The sequence below is a fragment of the Lagenorhynchus albirostris genome, chromosome 4 (assembly GCF_949774975.1).
Source record: "Lagenorhynchus albirostris chromosome 4, mLagAlb1.1, whole genome shotgun sequence".
Classification (NCBI taxonomy): Eukaryota; Metazoa; Chordata; class Mammalia; order Artiodactyla; family Delphinidae; genus Lagenorhynchus; species Lagenorhynchus albirostris.
The window spans coordinates 112,667,454-112,686,369 of NC_083098.1; the positions used below are offsets into that span (position 1 = coordinate 112,667,454).

At 36.3% G+C, this 18,916-nt stretch overlaps 1 protein-coding gene across 2 annotated transcripts in view; it reads right to left on the reverse strand.

Annotated features, from left to right (window-relative positions):
* Nucleotides 1-18,916, reverse strand: part of SLC9B2 (solute carrier family 9 member B2) — a 117,733-nt gene that overhangs the window by 91,479 nt on the left and 7,338 nt on the right. The window contains exons 2-7 of one of the 2 annotated variants that reach the window (XM_060148533.1): nucleotides 16,967-17,088; nucleotides 13,113-13,241; nucleotides 12,248-12,425; nucleotides 7,250-7,420; nucleotides 1,947-2,089; nucleotides 941-1,068 (exon numbers count right to left, since the gene is read on the reverse strand). In XM_060148533.1, the coding sequence (XP_060004516.1) occupies nucleotides 941-1,068; nucleotides 1,947-2,089; nucleotides 7,250-7,420; nucleotides 12,248-12,425; nucleotides 13,113-13,202 (710 nt within the window). In that variant the 5' untranslated portion in view covers nucleotides 13,203-13,241; nucleotides 16,967-17,088. The remainder of the gene's footprint in view (nucleotides 1-940; nucleotides 1,069-1,946; nucleotides 2,090-7,249; nucleotides 7,421-12,247; nucleotides 12,426-13,112; nucleotides 13,242-16,966; nucleotides 17,089-18,916) is intronic. The other variant, XM_060148534.1, reaches the window with a different exon arrangement.

Consider the following 18,916-nt stretch of genomic DNA (forward strand, 5'->3'; position numbering starts at 1 on the left):
GCCCCAGGAATCTAACTTTTTTTAAAAACAAAACATTATGGTATGAGGTTTGAAAAACATGGCCACAGACTTTTTGGATTGGAACCCAGTGACGTTAGGCCTTTTACCAGGATTGAGTATGTAAAATAAGACAACAGATTAGAAGGAAAAGGCCATAATGACATTGACAGTGACACTCATAATGGCAGCAGTAGTAACACCAGAAAGCACTTTATAGTGCTTACTACATGCCAAACACCATTTTAAGCACTTTACATCTATTAATTTAACCCTCACAATAACGCCATGAAAAAGCTACAATCATTATCTTTGTTTTGCAAATGAGTAAACTGAGGCACAGAGAGATTAAATAACTGGCCAAAGATTGCATAACGCAAAGTCATAGAGCTGGGATTTGAATCCAAGCAGTATAGCTCCAGGGTCATAACCCTGAGAAATAAGAACTTCTTACTTGTTGCATACGCACTAGTACTAAATTCTAAGTACTTTCATATTTATTTAATTCTCATGGCTTTTAACCAGTTCTTAGAAATAAGAACTGACAGTGGAAGGAAGAGACAGCAGAACCATCTAATCAAACAGTCTGGTGACAAAAGAAGGAGGAAAACACTTCTGGGTGTTGATGACCGTTGATATATTTATTAGCCTTTATACCAGACTCTGAGGTGAGATCTGGCATCTCTCTCACCAGTCTGGAATCACGTATAGGTAAAAGATCATTACTTCTTAAATAGTTTAAATTATTATAATCACTGCAAAAGCTAGACATACACTATACACATATACTATCATTTGAAGTTATAATATTTAGATTATGCTGATATCGATGTTGTATTTTTTGATGTCCTTAAGAAAATGCTATTACGTGTTCTCTTGTAAGGAATCGGTGAAAGCCCTAAATGTCTGTGCATATTTTCATCCAATAAAGAAAAACCATTACCCCAGCATAAATCCCCATTGCCATGGTAAACCCATGAGGAAGTGGGCAAGAAGAGCAGACGCACACGCCTCCACAAGACAAGGACCCAAGGATAATCTTACACAAACACCCTTCAACTTCTTCAGGGCCTGCAATAGAAAATTAGACATACTAAAATACTTCTGTAAAGACATGCAGAGATGATGACATTCAATGCTTTTGCTTCAATATTCAGCCCACATCTGGACCATCACAAATCTTCCAGGAATGTTCCACTTAGAACATCTAGTGTTCTAAGTGTTTAGAGCTAGCTTATTTATTCCTCATAGCAGCCCTACGACATAGGTAATATTATGCCCATTCTGTAGATGTCCTCAACTAAAAAGGCTCAAGTTAAAGTGATTTGCCTATGATCATGACACTGGTGAGTTGTGGAGCTAGGTGTGCACCCAGGCGGGCTGCTTCCAGAGTCTGTGCTCATAATCTCCACGCTAGCTGATTTAACCCTCTCAGGGTTAGCTTTATTTATAATTTATGGTCCCAAAATGAGGCTTGGGTGAAAACCTCCGTCCCCCAAAACATGCATTTCTAAATCAAAACATTCCAAAAATTCATTCCTAATGTAAAAAAGCATTTAAAAACCTCATACTTGAGACTCATTCTATATAGGAGGCAGTTTCCTGAGCCAGTACAGTTAGCCCTCAACTCTTATATAGGGCTTCGCATGCCAAAAATATGATGTCTTCTCTCTCATGACCATAATTTATAACTATGGCCCATATCTCTGTCAGAGAAAAGGGGGGCCTTTATTCTTGGTGCTGTCCCCACATAGTAACTCCACCTTTCTCCAAGAAAGAGTATGGGAACATCTTCTGGGGAGAGTTCTGCATGGAACAGATTCTCTTCTCTTCTTGAGAATGTCATGCACAATGCCCACTTCCATTTCCCAAAGCTCAGTGATTCTAAACACTGGCAGTGGTGAAGGAACAAAATTCCTAGTCAATAATTAGAAATTTGTACTTCATACATTTGAATCAAGCCCAAGGCCAGCGCGAACCAATATGACAGCCAGGGCTATGCTTCTCAAAGCAGAAGACCACTTGTGCTGGATCTGTACGTTATCACTGATGACAGGGATATTTCTGATGAGAAACCCAGCAAGCAGCATGCCTAGAATGGAAAAGTCAAACAGCTCTTTAGTTAGTTTTCAAATATAGGCAATAGCTTTTGGCACTTTAGCTGTGAAAGAGACTACCCTATAATCCTAGGAAATACTTCCTTTTTTGCTTATCAGTTAGGTGAAATTAGGTTAAGCTTTTAATTAAAATAATATAATAAATTAGAGGAGCTAAGACAAGGCTTTAATACGAAGATAAAAACAACAGATTAGAATAATTAATAATTCCTAAATAACTGAACCTGAAAGGGAGAAACAGGATGCAGTATTTGGATAGAAAGTGTGATCAAATTCTAAATGTAAAATGTTTTAATACAATGTCCAGGGACTTCCCTGGTGGTGCAGTGGTTACGAATCTGCCTCGCAATGCAGAGGACGTGGGTTCGATCCCTAGTCGGGGAACTAAGATCCTACATGCTGCAGGGCAACTACGTCCACGTGCCCCAACTACTGAGCTCACTTGCTCTGCAGCCCGCGCACCACAATGAAGATCCCGTGTGCCACAACTAAGACCCAATGCAACCAAAAATAAATAAATAAAATAAATATTAAAAAAAGTACAATGTCCAACTTAGTCATCCCTTTGTGTGCAACTAGCAAAGAGCTCCTGACAGTATTGCCTATGTCGGATTACCTGAAATGTCAATAAATACCTATATGGATTCCATTTTACCTTCAAACAGGATAATTTAAGAAAAAAAGACCCTACATAACCTGCTCTGCAAAGGCTTAAGGTGAGTTATGATGAAATGGACATTGCTCTGTCATGTCAGCTGGTGACTCTTTTTTCGTTCAGCCATTCAACCTTCACCAAATGCCTTCAGTATTTTAGATACTATAATAGGCACTAGAGATATAATAATGGACAAAAACTGGGTACTACACCTCAACAAGCTTTCAGCCTCTAGGGGAGCAAGACAAATTGACAATCTGAATTTTATGGAAGCATGAGGAGGTATTGTATGAGCTGAGACGGGAGGGGAGAGTCAGAGGGGTGCAAAGAAGGAGAAGAGGGGTAAAGAGGCCGGGGAGTTGAAAAGTTTCTGAAAGAGAAAGCAGTTTCTTCCAAGGTATGAAAAAGAAGTGTGACCTTCTAGAAACTGCAAGTAGCTGAGTGTGACTGAGGAAACTGAGTAGTTTGTAAGGGAATCCTGCCCTCAGTAATAATACTTCATGCCCATGCAAAGGGAAAGACTTCTCCAGCAGATACTGTGAGGCTTCCACCCTCCGTTCTCCAGCACTACCCTCTTCTCACCATGTCCTTATAAGCACCACCCGTTATATGACTGGACAAATTTACTAGTGTTGGGATGTTTTGAATGTAAGCTTTGAGAACAGAAAAGAATTACCCGTGTGGCTTTTTGCGACTTGCCCCAGACACTGTTAGGTAAAGGAGCATCACTCCCAGGCATCTTTCATCACTGCCATTTGATCTGGAAGAAGGTCTCTAAGTTCTGAATTCTGCAGTCATGGTCTTTCTAGAATTTGTGAAAATATAAACTAGCCTACAATAACTATTTTTAAAAGAATAATGAGAAGAATAATATATGCTTATGGTAAAATTAAAAATTACTGACAAGTGTAAAGTGAGGGCCTCTCACTGTTGTGGCCTCTCCCGTTGCGGAGCACAGGCTCCGGACGCGCAGGCTCAGCGGCCATGGCTCACGGGCCCAGCCGCTCCGCGGCATGTGGGATCTTCTGGACCGGGGCACGAACCCGTGTCCCCTGCATCGGCAGGCGGACTCTCAACCACCGCGCCACCAGGGAAGCCCCCAAGGGCAACTTTTGATTTTCATTCCCCAAAGGTTTTCATTGTTAAGGATTATTTGTGCCCTTCCAAAAAGTTTCTATACCTATTTAAGCATGCCTGTGTGTGTGCTTTTGTGTGTGTGTGTGTGTGTGTGTGTGTGTGTGTGTGTGTGTGCTGGACACAAATGAAAGCATGTTTATATACCATTGTATAATATTTCCTCATTTAACAATATATCCTGGATATATTCCCATTGATATATATATCTGCCTTATTTTATAATAGCTGCAATAGTATCTCATTGTTTGGAAGTACCATAATTTTGGAACCAATTAATGGACTTTAAGATTTTTCATTACAAACAGTGCTGAAATGAGCACAGTTCATACATCAAGTATTTATTAAGTGCCTACTACATGCCAGACCCTTATGATACCCTGCTAATACAGATAGCAGCTAGACCAACATGGTCCTTGTCCATATGGAGCTTACATGTTTGTAGGTTTGTGTAAGTATATCCACAGGATAATCCCTAGCAGTGGAAATGTTAAGCCCTAGGGTACAGGCATATTTCATTTTCATAGATATTGATGAATTACCGAGCCCAAAATGCTGCACTAACCTTATATTTCATTAATACGTCAATAGTTCCTTACTGAAACTTAAAATGTGGATCTAAACCAGTCCTAAATTAATTATAGCATAATAACTACCTGGAATCAAAAAGAATAATAATCTAACAAGAATTCAAAAATATGTTAAGAGGGCTTTTTTTGGAGTTTTAGGGGGGAAGGGAGCATTCTTTTGTTCCCCAAATGAATGTGAAAATTTCCCTGGGAACCAGTTTCCTTTGCCAATGGTCTGGATTGCTCTGGCCACCTGATATGGACTTGGCAGGCATCTTCTTGCCTCTGAGCCCCCGTTGGCCTCTCCCTCTCATGTAGGTTGTGGAGGAAAGAACACCTCCTTTGATATAGGACTATTCTTCTTTTTTTCTTAATTTGTATTATGGAAATTTTTTTCAATTATAATGTGCTTCAAAAAAACTTGGGAGTAGATGAAATAAGATTGGGCATGTATTGATAACTTTTGCATATTTAAAAAGATTTCCATAACACAAATTAAGAGAAAAAAGAATAATACCCTTCTATTAGGAAAGGTGTTCTTCTCCCCACAACGAAAGGAAAGGCCCATGTGGGCTCAGAGGCAAGAAGGGAATATCCAAATCAAAATCAGGTGGTCACATCAGCCCAGACCATGGGCAAAGGAAAGTGTTCCAGGGCAACTGTTTTCACGTTTATTTGGGGAATAAAAAAATTCTCCTTCATCCTCTATCTCTAGCAATTATTTCAATGAGCTTATGAAAATATAGAACAGGCAATCATCACACATATTCTGTCTCAACAAGTCTTTATGGATTCAGATAATGTTTCGGTTTTAGTTACTGGCCCTACTACAATAAAAAGTGGTAAACTTTTTTCTATCACAAGTGCAACACTACAAAAAGGGATGCTAAGATATATAACGTATGTGATCTTTCAGAATAATTTCAGTCACCCCAGGAGATTTCATGAGATCTCAAAGCCCAAGTCTGTACCACTTGGCAATGTGGTATACTTAGTTTGTTGTAATAATAGGCATAGAATGGAAAAAAAAAAAAAGGATGAGGTATAAAGTGTATTTTCATGGAGCCTAGAACAGCAGTCTCAACTTAGGTTGCATATTAGAATCACTTGGGGAACTTTTAAAAATTCTGATGCCCAGGGCATATGCCACATCAATTAATTCAGAATCTCTGGGCATCAGCTTTTAAAAGACTTCATGAGGTGATTCCTATGCACAACCATGTTTGAAAACTTATAATTAGCTTATTAAAAATGCAGAATCTCAGGCTCCACCCCCAGATCTGTTTAATTAGAATCTGCATTTTAACAAGGTCCCAAGGTCATTTTTCTGCATGATAAAGTTTGAGAAGCACTGATTTAGATGCATGAGTCAGCAAACATTTTCTGTCAAGGGTCAGATAAGAGGTATTTTAGGCTTTGTGGGCCACAGGGTCCCTTTCACAACTTCTCAACTCTGCCATGTAGTGTGAAAGCAGCCACAGACAATATGTGAATGAATGAGCATGGGTGTGTTCCGATAATATCTTATTTACAAAAGAGGTGGATTGCCAACCCTTTATCACAGCATACAGGCATATTTAGAAACAACTCATTTTAACAATAATTCAGTTCATAACTTTAGAGAACAAAAAGCACTCATGATAAATAATATGAATTAAGCAAAATAACTTTATTTTTACCTAAAATTGAAAAGTATATTGAGAAATAGTGCATGGTCAAATGTAAATAACTCTACTTCTTTTTATATTTAGCTTCAACGGCTGACCACAAATTCAAAAGCAAGTAATTTTGGTCTTTGTTAGCCAATATTGATTGTCCTCACTAACATAAAATAACAGGAAAAATTGTTACTCAGGAATTGTGTGCAAATATATATGTGTGAAAGATATGTGATTTTTAAATAAAACTTAGTGATTTATAAATCTGTTAGAAAAGGACACAAAATGCCTTTTGTGGTACAATGAAAGTGGTAAATTAAAATTTTGTAATATGGAATTCTTTGAAGAAACATTAAAGATATAATGTCCAGTGTTAAGACTAATTTTCATGTGTTTCATGTTTGGACAGTTCTCATGGCCTCTGGAAGAATATTTTTGGCTAAATTATTTTAATAAGCATGATAATACAATACAGCCAATGGTGTGCTGGTAAATGCTTAATAAGTAGCTGTCCAAAAAAGTGTGTGTGTATTTATATAGTTACATATTTATTATAAATTTTACTGATATAAGGGATGTGCAGAATACAGTTTATAAATATGCAACAATCATCGCTGTAAATTCTATAGAGCCAATCGATTCTCATAGAATGCTTTCATTGTTTTTCACTGTTGAACTCCAGATCCATAACCAACTATGGTTGCAGTTCAACAATGAACTGACAAAATCAGATTACAAATAAATGCTTGACTACTATCAGGCTTAGCAAAGAAGTCATTCACATTATGACGAGCGAGTATAGTGTCACCATGAATATCGGCTGATAATTTTGTTTATGTTAATGAGTAAGATGAAAATGAACCAATGAACATGCAGGTTGGAACTTCACTTGTTTGTCAGTGATGTGAATGACTAACAATATAGTAAGCCCTGATTTGTAGCACTTGCTGAGTTCTGTCTTAAAGATACTTCCACCATGGCTGATGTTAAGCTACCAACATAGTGTCAAAGAATGTGGATTTAGGAAGAGGGCATGAGAGGCACACCATTATATATTATTTCCATAATATGACTTAATATGACTTACTCTGAAGTAAACAGGATGTGTTTAGCACTTACCCAGAAGGGGAGGCAGTGGAGGTAATGTAGGTAACTTAATGAGTCCCAAAAGTTTACCTCCAATGATGGCACAATAGAATAGGATTATAATTCCAAACAGGTTTCCTCCAGGAAGACATTCAGGGCCGGTAATTGACCAAACTACAGCCCACAGAAGAACCACCATGGTAACTGAAATAAACGAGGAAAACTAGTTTCTACCAAGGAGTGGTCATCTGCAGGTTTTAATATAATCTAAACATTAAAAAAAATGAAGACACATACAAATATTTATAATCATGTGTAAGTTTTAAAGAACATCAGTAATATAAAAAACTGGGTAATTTCCAAGCACCTTAAAAAGTAGGATATTACCACAGTGCCTTTGCATCCACCTGTGCGCTCTTTCTAATCCCATCGCCCATCTGCTTTCACACTGCCAGAAGAAACTACTATCTGGGATTTTTTTTTTAACTATTCCCTTATTTTTCCTTATAATTTTACCATAAATATTCATTAGTTAATAAAAAGAGAGTCACTATCTATATATCTATATATTTCTCTTCGCAGAAACATGAGAACACTTTAACAATCACACTCCAGTATTTTAGTTCTGCCTTGAATTAAGCATTATTGTTTATTGTTTAACTATTGCTTCTTTTCTATTGTCAGTTTGTTTAGAATTACCTACATACTTACCTTTTTCTTTCATCATCATTCATTATGGCATCTCAAACCTTTCATCTCGACAATTATTTTGTTGCCTGAAGTATTTCCTTTAGGAGAGGCATGTCTGTTAGAATGTGAAATATGTTTCCCTGTTTGAAAACCTTGTGTTCTACAAAATCGTACATTGACAATAGAAAGGCACATGGAAAAAAGAGAGTTGGGCAGACTACTCACAACTCAAAACTTGTGACCAAAGCACTAACAGAAACAACAACAATCCTAATAAAAGTACCAGCACAGTTAAATCTCCACTAATATTTGTATCTCCCATAGTCAACCTCTTCTTTGCAGACTTCAACACTGGAACCACACTTACTATTTCAAGATGCAGAATCTTGAGAGCATTTGCTCTAAGCAGAGAGTAGTTCCATCAAATCCTATCCAGACTGTAGCCTTCTCCATCAATCAAATGGTTTGTTGTTGTTAATGTTTTGTTTTGTTTTGTTTTTTAACTGAGGTAAGTGTTGGCAGCTTCTTCATCACATGTGGCTTCATTAGACAGCTTAATGTCGTGGAAAGTTTAAGTCTTTGACGTCCCTAAGAGAACAACTAACCGCCTCAAAGGAAGGTACTTACCCAGGGTGCTCAGCTTTTTAAAAGGCTTTATCTTTAAAGTTAGTAAGTCTTTATCTTTAGTTGTAATAAAGTATATACCTGATCTTTCTTGGGGGTTCAATTCACTTTGTACTTATTTGCTATTGCTCGATGATGTTAAAGATTAATATGCCAGGAAAAATTATGTACAAAAATGCAAACTCCATATTACACTGATACAGTTCCCTATTTACCATCGCATATAAACTAAATCATGGTACAGAAACACTCTGTAGCAGAGCATGCTATATTTCTCATGAAGGTCTGCTGGTAGCAAATTTTTAGTTTTATTTATCTGGAATCATCTTTATTCTCATTCTTAAAAGATAGCTTATCTATGTATACAATTCTAAGTTGAGCGTTACTTTCAGTTCCTTGAAAATATTATTCCTTGGTTTTCTGTCTTTTGTTACTGTTTTGTAAGTCTAATTTCAGCTCTTCTAGGGAATTCTTTTTCTTTGGTTGGTTTTAAGATCTTTCTTTTCCTTTGGCTTTCTGCAAATTCAGTATATGTTTAGGAATGGCTTCCTTTTGGTTTGCTTAGGATTTATGCTTTTTATAAATTCTGTATTTCTTCAAATATTTTATCTCCCCCATTTTTCCTATTCTTTTTTTTTCTGGAACTATGATTAAATAGTCACACTCTCCACTCCGTGCTGCTAACCCTAGTTTCATATTTCCCATCTTTGTCTTTGTGTATTGCATTGTACATAATCTCTTCAGATCTATTTGCTAGTTTACCAACTTTCTTTCCACTTACTCTGTTGTCTATCCACTGTTTTAAATTTCAATTACTGTACTTTATTTTTCATCTCTAGAACTTCAGTTTGGTTCTTATTAAAATCTGTTCATTTGTATAAAGAGTTGTTTTATACTCATACTTGCTACTTCCTCTTTAGGTTCTTTACAGATATCAAAAATATTTTATATTCTATTTTCTGATAATGGAAAATGTTGAGATGTTTCCTTGTGCATTTATTTATGATTTTTTGTTTGTTTTCTTGCAACAGTGAGCTCTTCCTTGCAACTGTATCTCTGGGAATTGCTGGAGCCTTAGGTTTGAGTCTGAGTTTTTCCAGATAGGATCTGAATTTGCTTCTACCATGTGTTTAGATGCTTACAAATTGGGACCACTTTTAGATATATTTTCAGTTTGAGTTATTTTTCTATGAATTTGGAGCACAAATCAGAATTAAGTTACCCATTTTTAGTGGAGACTCTCCCCTCCTCCAGCCAGCACCACAGTTTAGACAGACAGGTTTAGTTACTGGGCCCCTCTGCAGGGCAGGTTTACCTCAAATCCACCATCACATTGGGTTCCACCTTTGTGTGGGTGAGGGAGAATGACTTCTCCTATGATACTTCTCCCAACCTGGGGGCGGCTCTAGCAAAGCCTCCTATACTCTCATGGTTCTCAGAATAAATCTCAAGTTCATTGGTATTTTGCAGAAGCCTCTGGAGAGAAGGCCAGCTTGAGTGTTTATTTCTCTCTCCTACTTATACTTTGTTTTTGGTGTCCGATGACTTCCTGTTTTCTTGACAGATAAAAGGTATATTTAAAAAGCCTTAAATTATTTTCAGATGTTTTCACTGGCATAAGTGAAAGGATTATTCATTGAGTCTCCTCTACATATTGCTAGAGATCACGTCCAATGTCCCATTTTTTAAACCCTTACAGAATTGTTCCAGATTTTCTAGGCTTATGATGCTATTACAACAAAATAACAAAGGGGCATTCAGTATTTCCCAATTGGCTATCGGGGCTGAAATTTGTAACAGGAGCTGAAAAATAATGGGAAATCAGGAATTGCCAGCTACTAACTTGTATCTTATCACAGCATAAACCTAGTTTGATACTAATTCAGAAAGGTAGAATTAAGGGTTTTCCACTTCAACATTACTTTTTTTAAAAATTGTACTTATTTTTTTTATACAGCAGGTATCTATTTTATACATACCAGTGTATATATGTCAATCCCAATCTCCCAGTTCATCCCACCACCACCCCACCCCTGCCACTTTCCCCCCTTGGTGCCCATACGTTTATACCACTTTTTAAAAAAACCCTCTAACTTCCCTTTTCCCTCCTCATACTCAAAATGAAATTCTGAATACATAGTGAGTGTACATGTATAAGGTTTCTCTAAATCATGTTTAATTCAATTAATAATTTATTTCTTATCTACAATTCTGAAAAATAATATTTTCACATGTAAGATTTACTTCTTAAGAAGAATACTTTGCATGATGAAGGGTCACAGGAAGGAGTACAGGGGAAAAAAGCAGTCTTGTAAGCCTCAGAAACGGAAGTATAAGAAAACAAGTGAGAGGTGTTTATGTATCGTGAGTCCCCATTTCTCAGGCAGCTTTAAGGACAATGATTATAGAATTTTATAGTCTCCAAATCACATCATTCTTTTATACCCCTTTCCTTAATGCAATCCATATCCATTGTAGTGCACAGGTTTTAACTAGAAGTGTGTCATAACTTGAACGGTGAAAGTTTAAAAAAAATAAAAAGAACAGTAAAGGTATTAAACTATCTGTTGCCTTCTCAACTAGTGTATATTCCGGAACCTGGTTTTCTCTACATGTTTTAAGTAAAGTTTGAGACTTTTTTCTCGTGCTGGTTTAGAAACTTCCCTAATTTCATTAAAAACATAGCTAGAGCCTGAAGTACAGTATAACGTACCATACTTGGCTTCCATTGTCCCAGTGGCGAATGATAAAAATGTTTTTCAGAGCTCACAAATGAAGTATATGTATAAAGAAGTGAGCCTGATTTTTCAGTAAATATAACTTCTAGATCAAACATGTTACATTCTTCAACATATTTACTGGGGGAAGCCATATATGTAATGATGCTGTCATTCCTCAACACAATTTTTGAAACTGTCATTAAATTTGCCTTTATAGAGAAGTTTCAACCCCATTCTCCTTTTTCTTACTATATTACACATCCTCCAGTATACATGCAGTATACATGCACACAACTTCCTTTTTGAACAAAAACAACATTACTGAAATTGAACGTCCATTTATTCATCAAATTGATATCAGAATAATGTTGGGATGCCTCCAAAGACCAAATCCATTCCTAAAAGACAAATATATCCCAACCCTAACACATCAAAATAGTGCAGAGATAAATTCCCCCTCCTTAACCCCCCAATTTTAAGTAATAGCAGCAATAAGTTGAATTGGAAACCAGGATCTTTACTTACAAAATGATGGATTTGTTTGGAAGTATAAATTGAGCTGTGTTTGCTCAAACATTAGTGGCATGACTTAACAGTAATAACAACCAACATTTATTTGGTGCTTTTCTGTTTATAAGTAATTTCCCAGTCATTTTTCTCATTGGAGGCCTAACGTAATCCTGTGAAATTACTCAGATACAGAAAAGGAAAATGCCCTTGACCTCTGCTCTCTCCCTCTTCCTGCTAGTGGGAATGGTGGTGACAACACTTCTCTTGGTAGCCCTGTGTTGAAAATGGTGGAGCCCTGTCAGCCTGGGACCTTGAATGACTATGGAGCAGAGCTACATACCGTTATGAATTGTTCACCTTGTAGTTTTTATGTGAGAGAGAAGTAAACGTCTTTGTGTCCTTTAAACCATATTACTTTGGAATCTCTCATTATAACAACTTCATCTTTTACCCTCTTGTTCTGAATTCATCCTTATCATTTACATACCATTTGTTATTACTCTATCCAGTACACCACGTGGAGGGCAAGCAAATGTCTGTCTTAGTCTTTGCAAGTGATTTGGTTCAGCTGGTGTTTCTTGCATTTTTTCATTGCTATTCAGTAGGTTACTTCCTTCTGTTGGTTCATTTCCATCTATAACTCTGGGGTTCATAACTGTTTCCTCCTGTGTTTAGAGCAATTAAAAAATCCTTAAAACTATATATTTGCTGTACATTTTTATAGTTACTGAGCCATCACATCACAAATCAAATTTCTGTTGCTAGAATCAAGGTTAACACTTTACAGAGGAAAAGCACAGCTTTATTACTAGCTAATTGGAGAATGTTCAGAATAAGAACAAACTATGTGAAGAGTATTTACCATTGAGTATTTACCAAGAGTATTTACCATTGAGTCACTATTTGTAGCATTATAAATGCTTGAGTCACATAAAATCTCATTATGATTTTCAATACTGGGTTTAAAAATTAGCCTATTTAAAATATGATTCAAGACCATAGTTGGTAAATATGTCAGAGTGATTCAGAAAGAGATAATCATCTGTGGCGAAAACAAATTCACATTCATTCATTTACTTTAATTTAAGCAATAAAGACGGAAGAAACCAGAATCATTCTAGGGCTTAGGCTGGGAACACAAAGCACTTCACAGGCTCTCCATGTAGGGCCAGCTGCTAATGACTATCTAGGAAAACTGGCAGTCACACCTACTACACCAGTTTGGGGATTTAAGAATGGGGAGAATTGTTAATTGAGTGATAGAGAATGAAGAGAACACAATTCTGTCATAGATTTGGAAATGTAGTCCCCTCCTTAAGGAAATGGTTGGGATGTTCTACATTTGATCATACCTGTTGTACTTGACACCTGGAGGCTGTGTGATTCACCTCTGTGGATGGTTCTGAATCTTCATGCTTAATTGTTTTATCTTGATTCTCCATGATTTATAATTAAGAATATGATAGAGGGAAGAACAGGATCTGTTTTGAAGGAGAAAGAGTATAGATATAGAACAGCAATTTGAGATTTAAATGAATGAACTGTACTTATTTTTCCCCTTAGTGGCTAAAATATTTTAAATTAGACTGTTCTTAACTTTCAGTTGCTAATCTTTTCTTTGATTACAATATATAATCCTAATTCTTATCTTTTTACCTTGCTTGAAGAAGCCCTTGTTTACCATATTTTTATATGATTTCCTTCCCACCCTGTTTTCTGAGTTATATTGCAAATAATCCCAGCAATATTACTGTTAAATTGTCCTCTCTAATGGGCCAAATTGAAGCAGGAAAGCTCCAGGTAATTTTCCAATGTTGATATGAGGAAATGAGTCACCAAAGAGAAATCTACGGATTCCATCATATTCAGAGAAACCAGAGTCACTAATTCCTGCCTAGTTCTTATTTCAACATTGAAATTAAATAAAATACAACAACAGTGATGGTGCAGCCACAATGTCTTAGACACTGTGATAAGTGCTGTGACACACTCTTGGTAGTCACTGTGGGTAATTCAAAGATTACCAAAGCACATCCTTTGTTCTCTACAGACTTACAGTACACCAAGAAAAATAAATTTGTATGAAGTAACTAAAAAACCTGTAGGGCAGACCTGTAGGTTGCCTTCATAAACACCCACTTCAATCTCTTCTCCCTTGGCTTCCCATGCTATATGGGCTGAAAAGCCAAATATTCCAATTCCTAGCTACTTCTGCAGCTAGAGGTGGCCATGTGTCATAGTTCTATGTAATGAGATATAAGTGGGAGTCCCTGGGGAGGGCTTTCATTCCCAAACAATAAGGCAAGACCTTTCAAGGATCATACTGTTTACTCTTTGCCCTCTCACGTTTCTTTCTCCTTCCTAGATTGTAGATATACCTCCTGGAGGGCCAAAAGTCATCTTTTAACCATGAAAATAAAACCCCCTATACAAGGACAGTAGACAAGAAAGGAGGAGGAGCTGGTTCCTTGATGACATCATGAGTTGCTGCGTCAGTCTTGGACTGCCAAGTTTTGGAGTAATTGTATAAACCACTATTACCAAGTTTTCATTTTATTAGTAAACAAACTTATGCCTAATGCAACAAGTACGATGAGTATTATGATAGAGGTACAAACTATAAGCACTGGCAGAACCAAAGAGAAAATTATATGAGAGAAGGGAAAATCTAATTCAATACACACTTTTTTTTTTTTGTGGTACGCAGGCCTCTCACTATTGTGGCCTCTCCTGTTGCAGAGCACAGGCTCCGGACGCACTGGCTCAGTGGCCATGGCTCACGCGCCCAGCCGCTCCGCGGCATGTGGGATCTTCCCGGACCGGGGCATGAACTCGTGTCCCCTGCATCGGCAGGCGGACTCTCAACCACTGCACCACCAGGGAAGCCCATCAATACACATTTGAGTTCCTAATATGTGCCAGGCATTATGCTAGACCATAAAGACAGGGATAAATTAGCTAGGACCCCTGCCTCAAGGCATCATTTTCTGTTTAACAAAATGCCAAGATGCTTGCATTTAAAATTTCAATGAAAATGATATCCTTTCCACCACCACCATCATCATTTTTCTTCCTTGCAGAATACAATGTTGGCCAGAGTGGCATCTCAAAAAGCCTTCAGTTTGATTTTTATTATATATTATATAAAATAAATACAAGTATATAGAATGATACATTACATATGTGTCTGTGTTTATGTATATGTATATATAGTTTTTAAAATTTAAATACTTCAAACTTTAGACTGATGAGAAAGAATGCCATTTTGACTGGAAAATGCTGGGTTCAGAGAACCCTTGTCTTAAAGGCATCGAGGCATGAAAGGCAGTGCGGTGCAAGGGAAAACTCTGTTAGAGCCTGTGGTGGGAGGCTATGGATAATGAGAGACAAGGCTGGAGAGTTTGGACATTGTATTCCAAACCATGGCACTTGGCCTTCACCCTCTGTAGAGACTGACCCCCTAATATAGTAGGTGACAAAGTCTATTGGCTCTGGATTTGGACAAACCTGGGTCTAAAGTCCAGCTCCATCATATACAAAATTTCTCAGGCTGTAAGTAATTCTCCATCTGTACAATGGAGACAAGAGCAGGTCCAACCATGGATATGTTAGGCATTCACTACTGTTGGTTATTAGCCACTCATATTCCTTCTCCCTAATTATCATAAATCTCTGAGATTCTTTTTGCTTTTCCTCTTAAAGCAGGACAAGCCCTCTCCAGTCTTGAAGAATTTACTACATAATTCCATTCATTTTCTTTGATCATGATTTTAACCTCTTTCTTTCAAGGCAAACTTCTTGATTAGGGGACGTAACACTACTGGCTAAAATGAATTTGAGAATTCATTTTATTAATGTTATTCTAGTCCTTTTTAACATAAAAAATCAAAATTGGGCATGTTGCACAATATATGCTATTTTCGAGAATTCATATAGTTTTGTGTTTAAAAAAATGTCCCTATTCTCCCATAGTCTCCACCATGGATACCAAAGTACTGTTTGAGATCAGAGAGGTATTGCAGAGAGAAAAGGTAAAATAAAATACCAGTATTTTAATAAGTTGTTTAATAAAACAACGTACAACTGGTCAGTTCTGTTTGTTTGTACTCTGCTATGTTTCCATTTCCAAAAGAATACTTAAACCACCAGTCTCATTTCAAAACCCAACTTAAATTTAGAAAAATTACAAAAATGTAACTTAAAGCAACCATGTTCATGGCATTTATTGTTCATAGTCACTGGGTCTCGAAATTTACAATATTTACAAATTTACAATAGTATATCTCCCATTAAGAAGGCAGAAGAAGGTAAAGAAATCAGAAAATATGGAAAAATGAGCTTTTTAAGGAACGTAAGAAATATCATGAAGTCCATTAAAAAGTAGAAAGTTTATACGCCTTACTCATAAAGAGGATCTCAAGTTCTCAGAGCGCATTAACTCTTATTTTGAAAACAATTCTAATGATTTTGCTCATCTGACTTCCAAATCCTCTTATGATGTTATACATTAAAATGTAGGAAGAGATTGTGATAGAGACAAATTGAGAGCAGCGTGAGTGACAGCTGACAATGAAAGAGATGGAAAAGATTGCAATCTAATGCTACAAAATGTGGGAATAAATGTCTTTTTCATAGGGGATATTTATAGTTTTGGCCGGCCAAGCATGATTCTCCCCCTTGTTTTTGGTGATAGCACACTAATTTTCTTTTGTGGAATCCATGCCTCCTCTATTCCCCATACATATGGCTCATGTGAGACTTTTATCCTTCCCTCTCTAATCCCCAAGCTCCACCAATGCTCCAGAGATGAAGACACGCTTGGCCAGAGAGGGAACTCCTTCCCTGGTCACCTTGACCAGTTCAGGCATAAGCATGTGACCCACAGCTGGCCAAGGGAGTCAGGTTTAGGGTGTTTACTGGAACCATTAAGAAAGAGTTTTCTTTCTGTCAGGGTTGCTAAGCCCAGACTTGCTGTTGACAATCATTGTAACATACAAGAAAAGCCTTCTAAAGAATGAGGTAACTAACCACAGAACAAAGCAGAGTCTTAATATGGAAAGACAGAAAGAGAAAGCTCTAAATTAATAATCAATAATAAAAAAAATAATAAAAAGCAATAATAAATAATAAAAAGCAATAATAAAAGCATTGCTGGTACCGCTGAAAGCAGCTCCTTTTCAGTTAGGTGAGCCAATAAATTTCTTACCAGTCTGAGTTGGGTTTCTGTCACTTGCCACCAAATAAATCCTTAGTAAGAATTTTCATACCTGAATTGGCCTTGAAGGAGCCCCTGTATAATAACAGATGTTTAGAAAGGTGATTCTACAACTTTAAGAAAATGAAAAGAAAAAAATTAGGTGGAAATATTTTGTTTTAAAAGGCATTAAAATATACAGTACCGTTTAGAGCTTTTCTTTTTTTTTTTCTTTAGAATTTGTTTATTTATATATGCATCAAAATGTGAACTCAAAAACTATATTCCTTAACAAGATCACTTTAATTCTTTTCAAGTTGCCTGGATGGTTCATAAATATTCAAACCTAGCATTCTGTGTTGGCAAATTTTTAGAGCTTTTCTTTAAAGCGAATGTTAAACAAAAATGTTGCATTCAGTAAAATAGGTGTCAGTTACCAATAAAATTAATTTAAGTGAAATGCTTTGTTTTTCAACAATGCTAGTTAAATGATATACTATAGTTAATGGACCCTAATTAATTTTCTTATTGTGTTCATGGAAGTCTTTAAAAGTCTTTGGGTCCAGTAAAGGTTCAACAGAGTTAAGAATCGATGTGAGATGCTAGGTGTCTGAGATGGAAAAGTTAAAAAGTGAGGAAATATGGAGAAACTAGATGGCTTTTAAGCAGCTAAAAATCACTCACAGTTTAATGGAATAATAAAAGTAGGAAAGGCCTTTAGAAATTACCTTGTCCAATCTCTTTCATATTTAAATAAGAAAACTAAAACTTAGAGAAGCTAAATAACTTTTCTCAGTGAACACAGCCAGTATCCGCCAAGCCCCATAGTAAAACTATAAAAATTTGTGAAATGAGGTAGTTCTTTAATCTATATCTTTGACTTCATGTCCTTTCTATCAAGTCACTGCATTATAATTTTACATTTTTGTTATATTTTGTTTAAAATTCTACTTGTATATACCCATAGTTAATTATAAGTTTGAAAACACATTCCACAAGCAAATATAAATATTAAAAATTTCTATCTTTTGTTCAGCTCTACTTTTTTCCATTGTTATCAATGTTATAGAGTTTATTACAAACAAAAATTCTTACTAATCCATTTAAGTTGCACAACATTGGTAACAAAATGAATGAAATAAGAACTTTTATTCTATTCTCTTGACAAATATTGTTTACGTATTCTGAATTATCAGTTAACTGGCTCGGTGACAACTTGCCACTTAAGTATGACTTAAGATTCTAAGAATTAAGAAGCTTTTCATTAAAAAAAAATCCAATTAAACTTAGATGGTTTGAGAGATTTTTGTATATCAGAAAATTATACTGAGAACTAGGAAGGCAAGGTACATTTTAAATAAACAGTAAAAGGGCCTATACACAGAACCAAGTTTTTTCAAGTTTTTTTTCCTGCCTCTCAATCAGGATATTGCTTTATTCAGACTGATACACAACCTGTAAACCATATTAGAAAAAAATGTATTTTTTTCAAATGGTGAAATTTTATAGACTTCATAAATTCAGTAAATAATGTGAGTTTAATCAAAGCTCTCTGACTCAAGTACAGATTTCAATAGAAGAATGAGGCTTGACATAAGCCCAGGGACATGGTTGTTATGACTGTTGTGACTGCCCACTTGCTTATAAGTTAGTAGGTAAGTATTTTCTAAAAACAAATGCAAAGGCTATTGGCCAATCATGCCTCTCTTTAGCATTCCCAGTATACAGAATTTCCTACAGGACTGATACACATACTTAGAAACTATCTTGATTTAATTTGAGCTTTATTTTCCAGTATTAGGCACATATGCCACCAAAATCATAGAGCTGTGGACTTCAAAGGAACTTTGTCTTTCCTCCAAACTTGAGAGAAAACTGCAGATCAAGAATATGAGCAGTTCTGGTATGTATATATACGTAAATAAAGAGGAAAAAGCCTGTTAACATTAGTTGCCTTTGGGG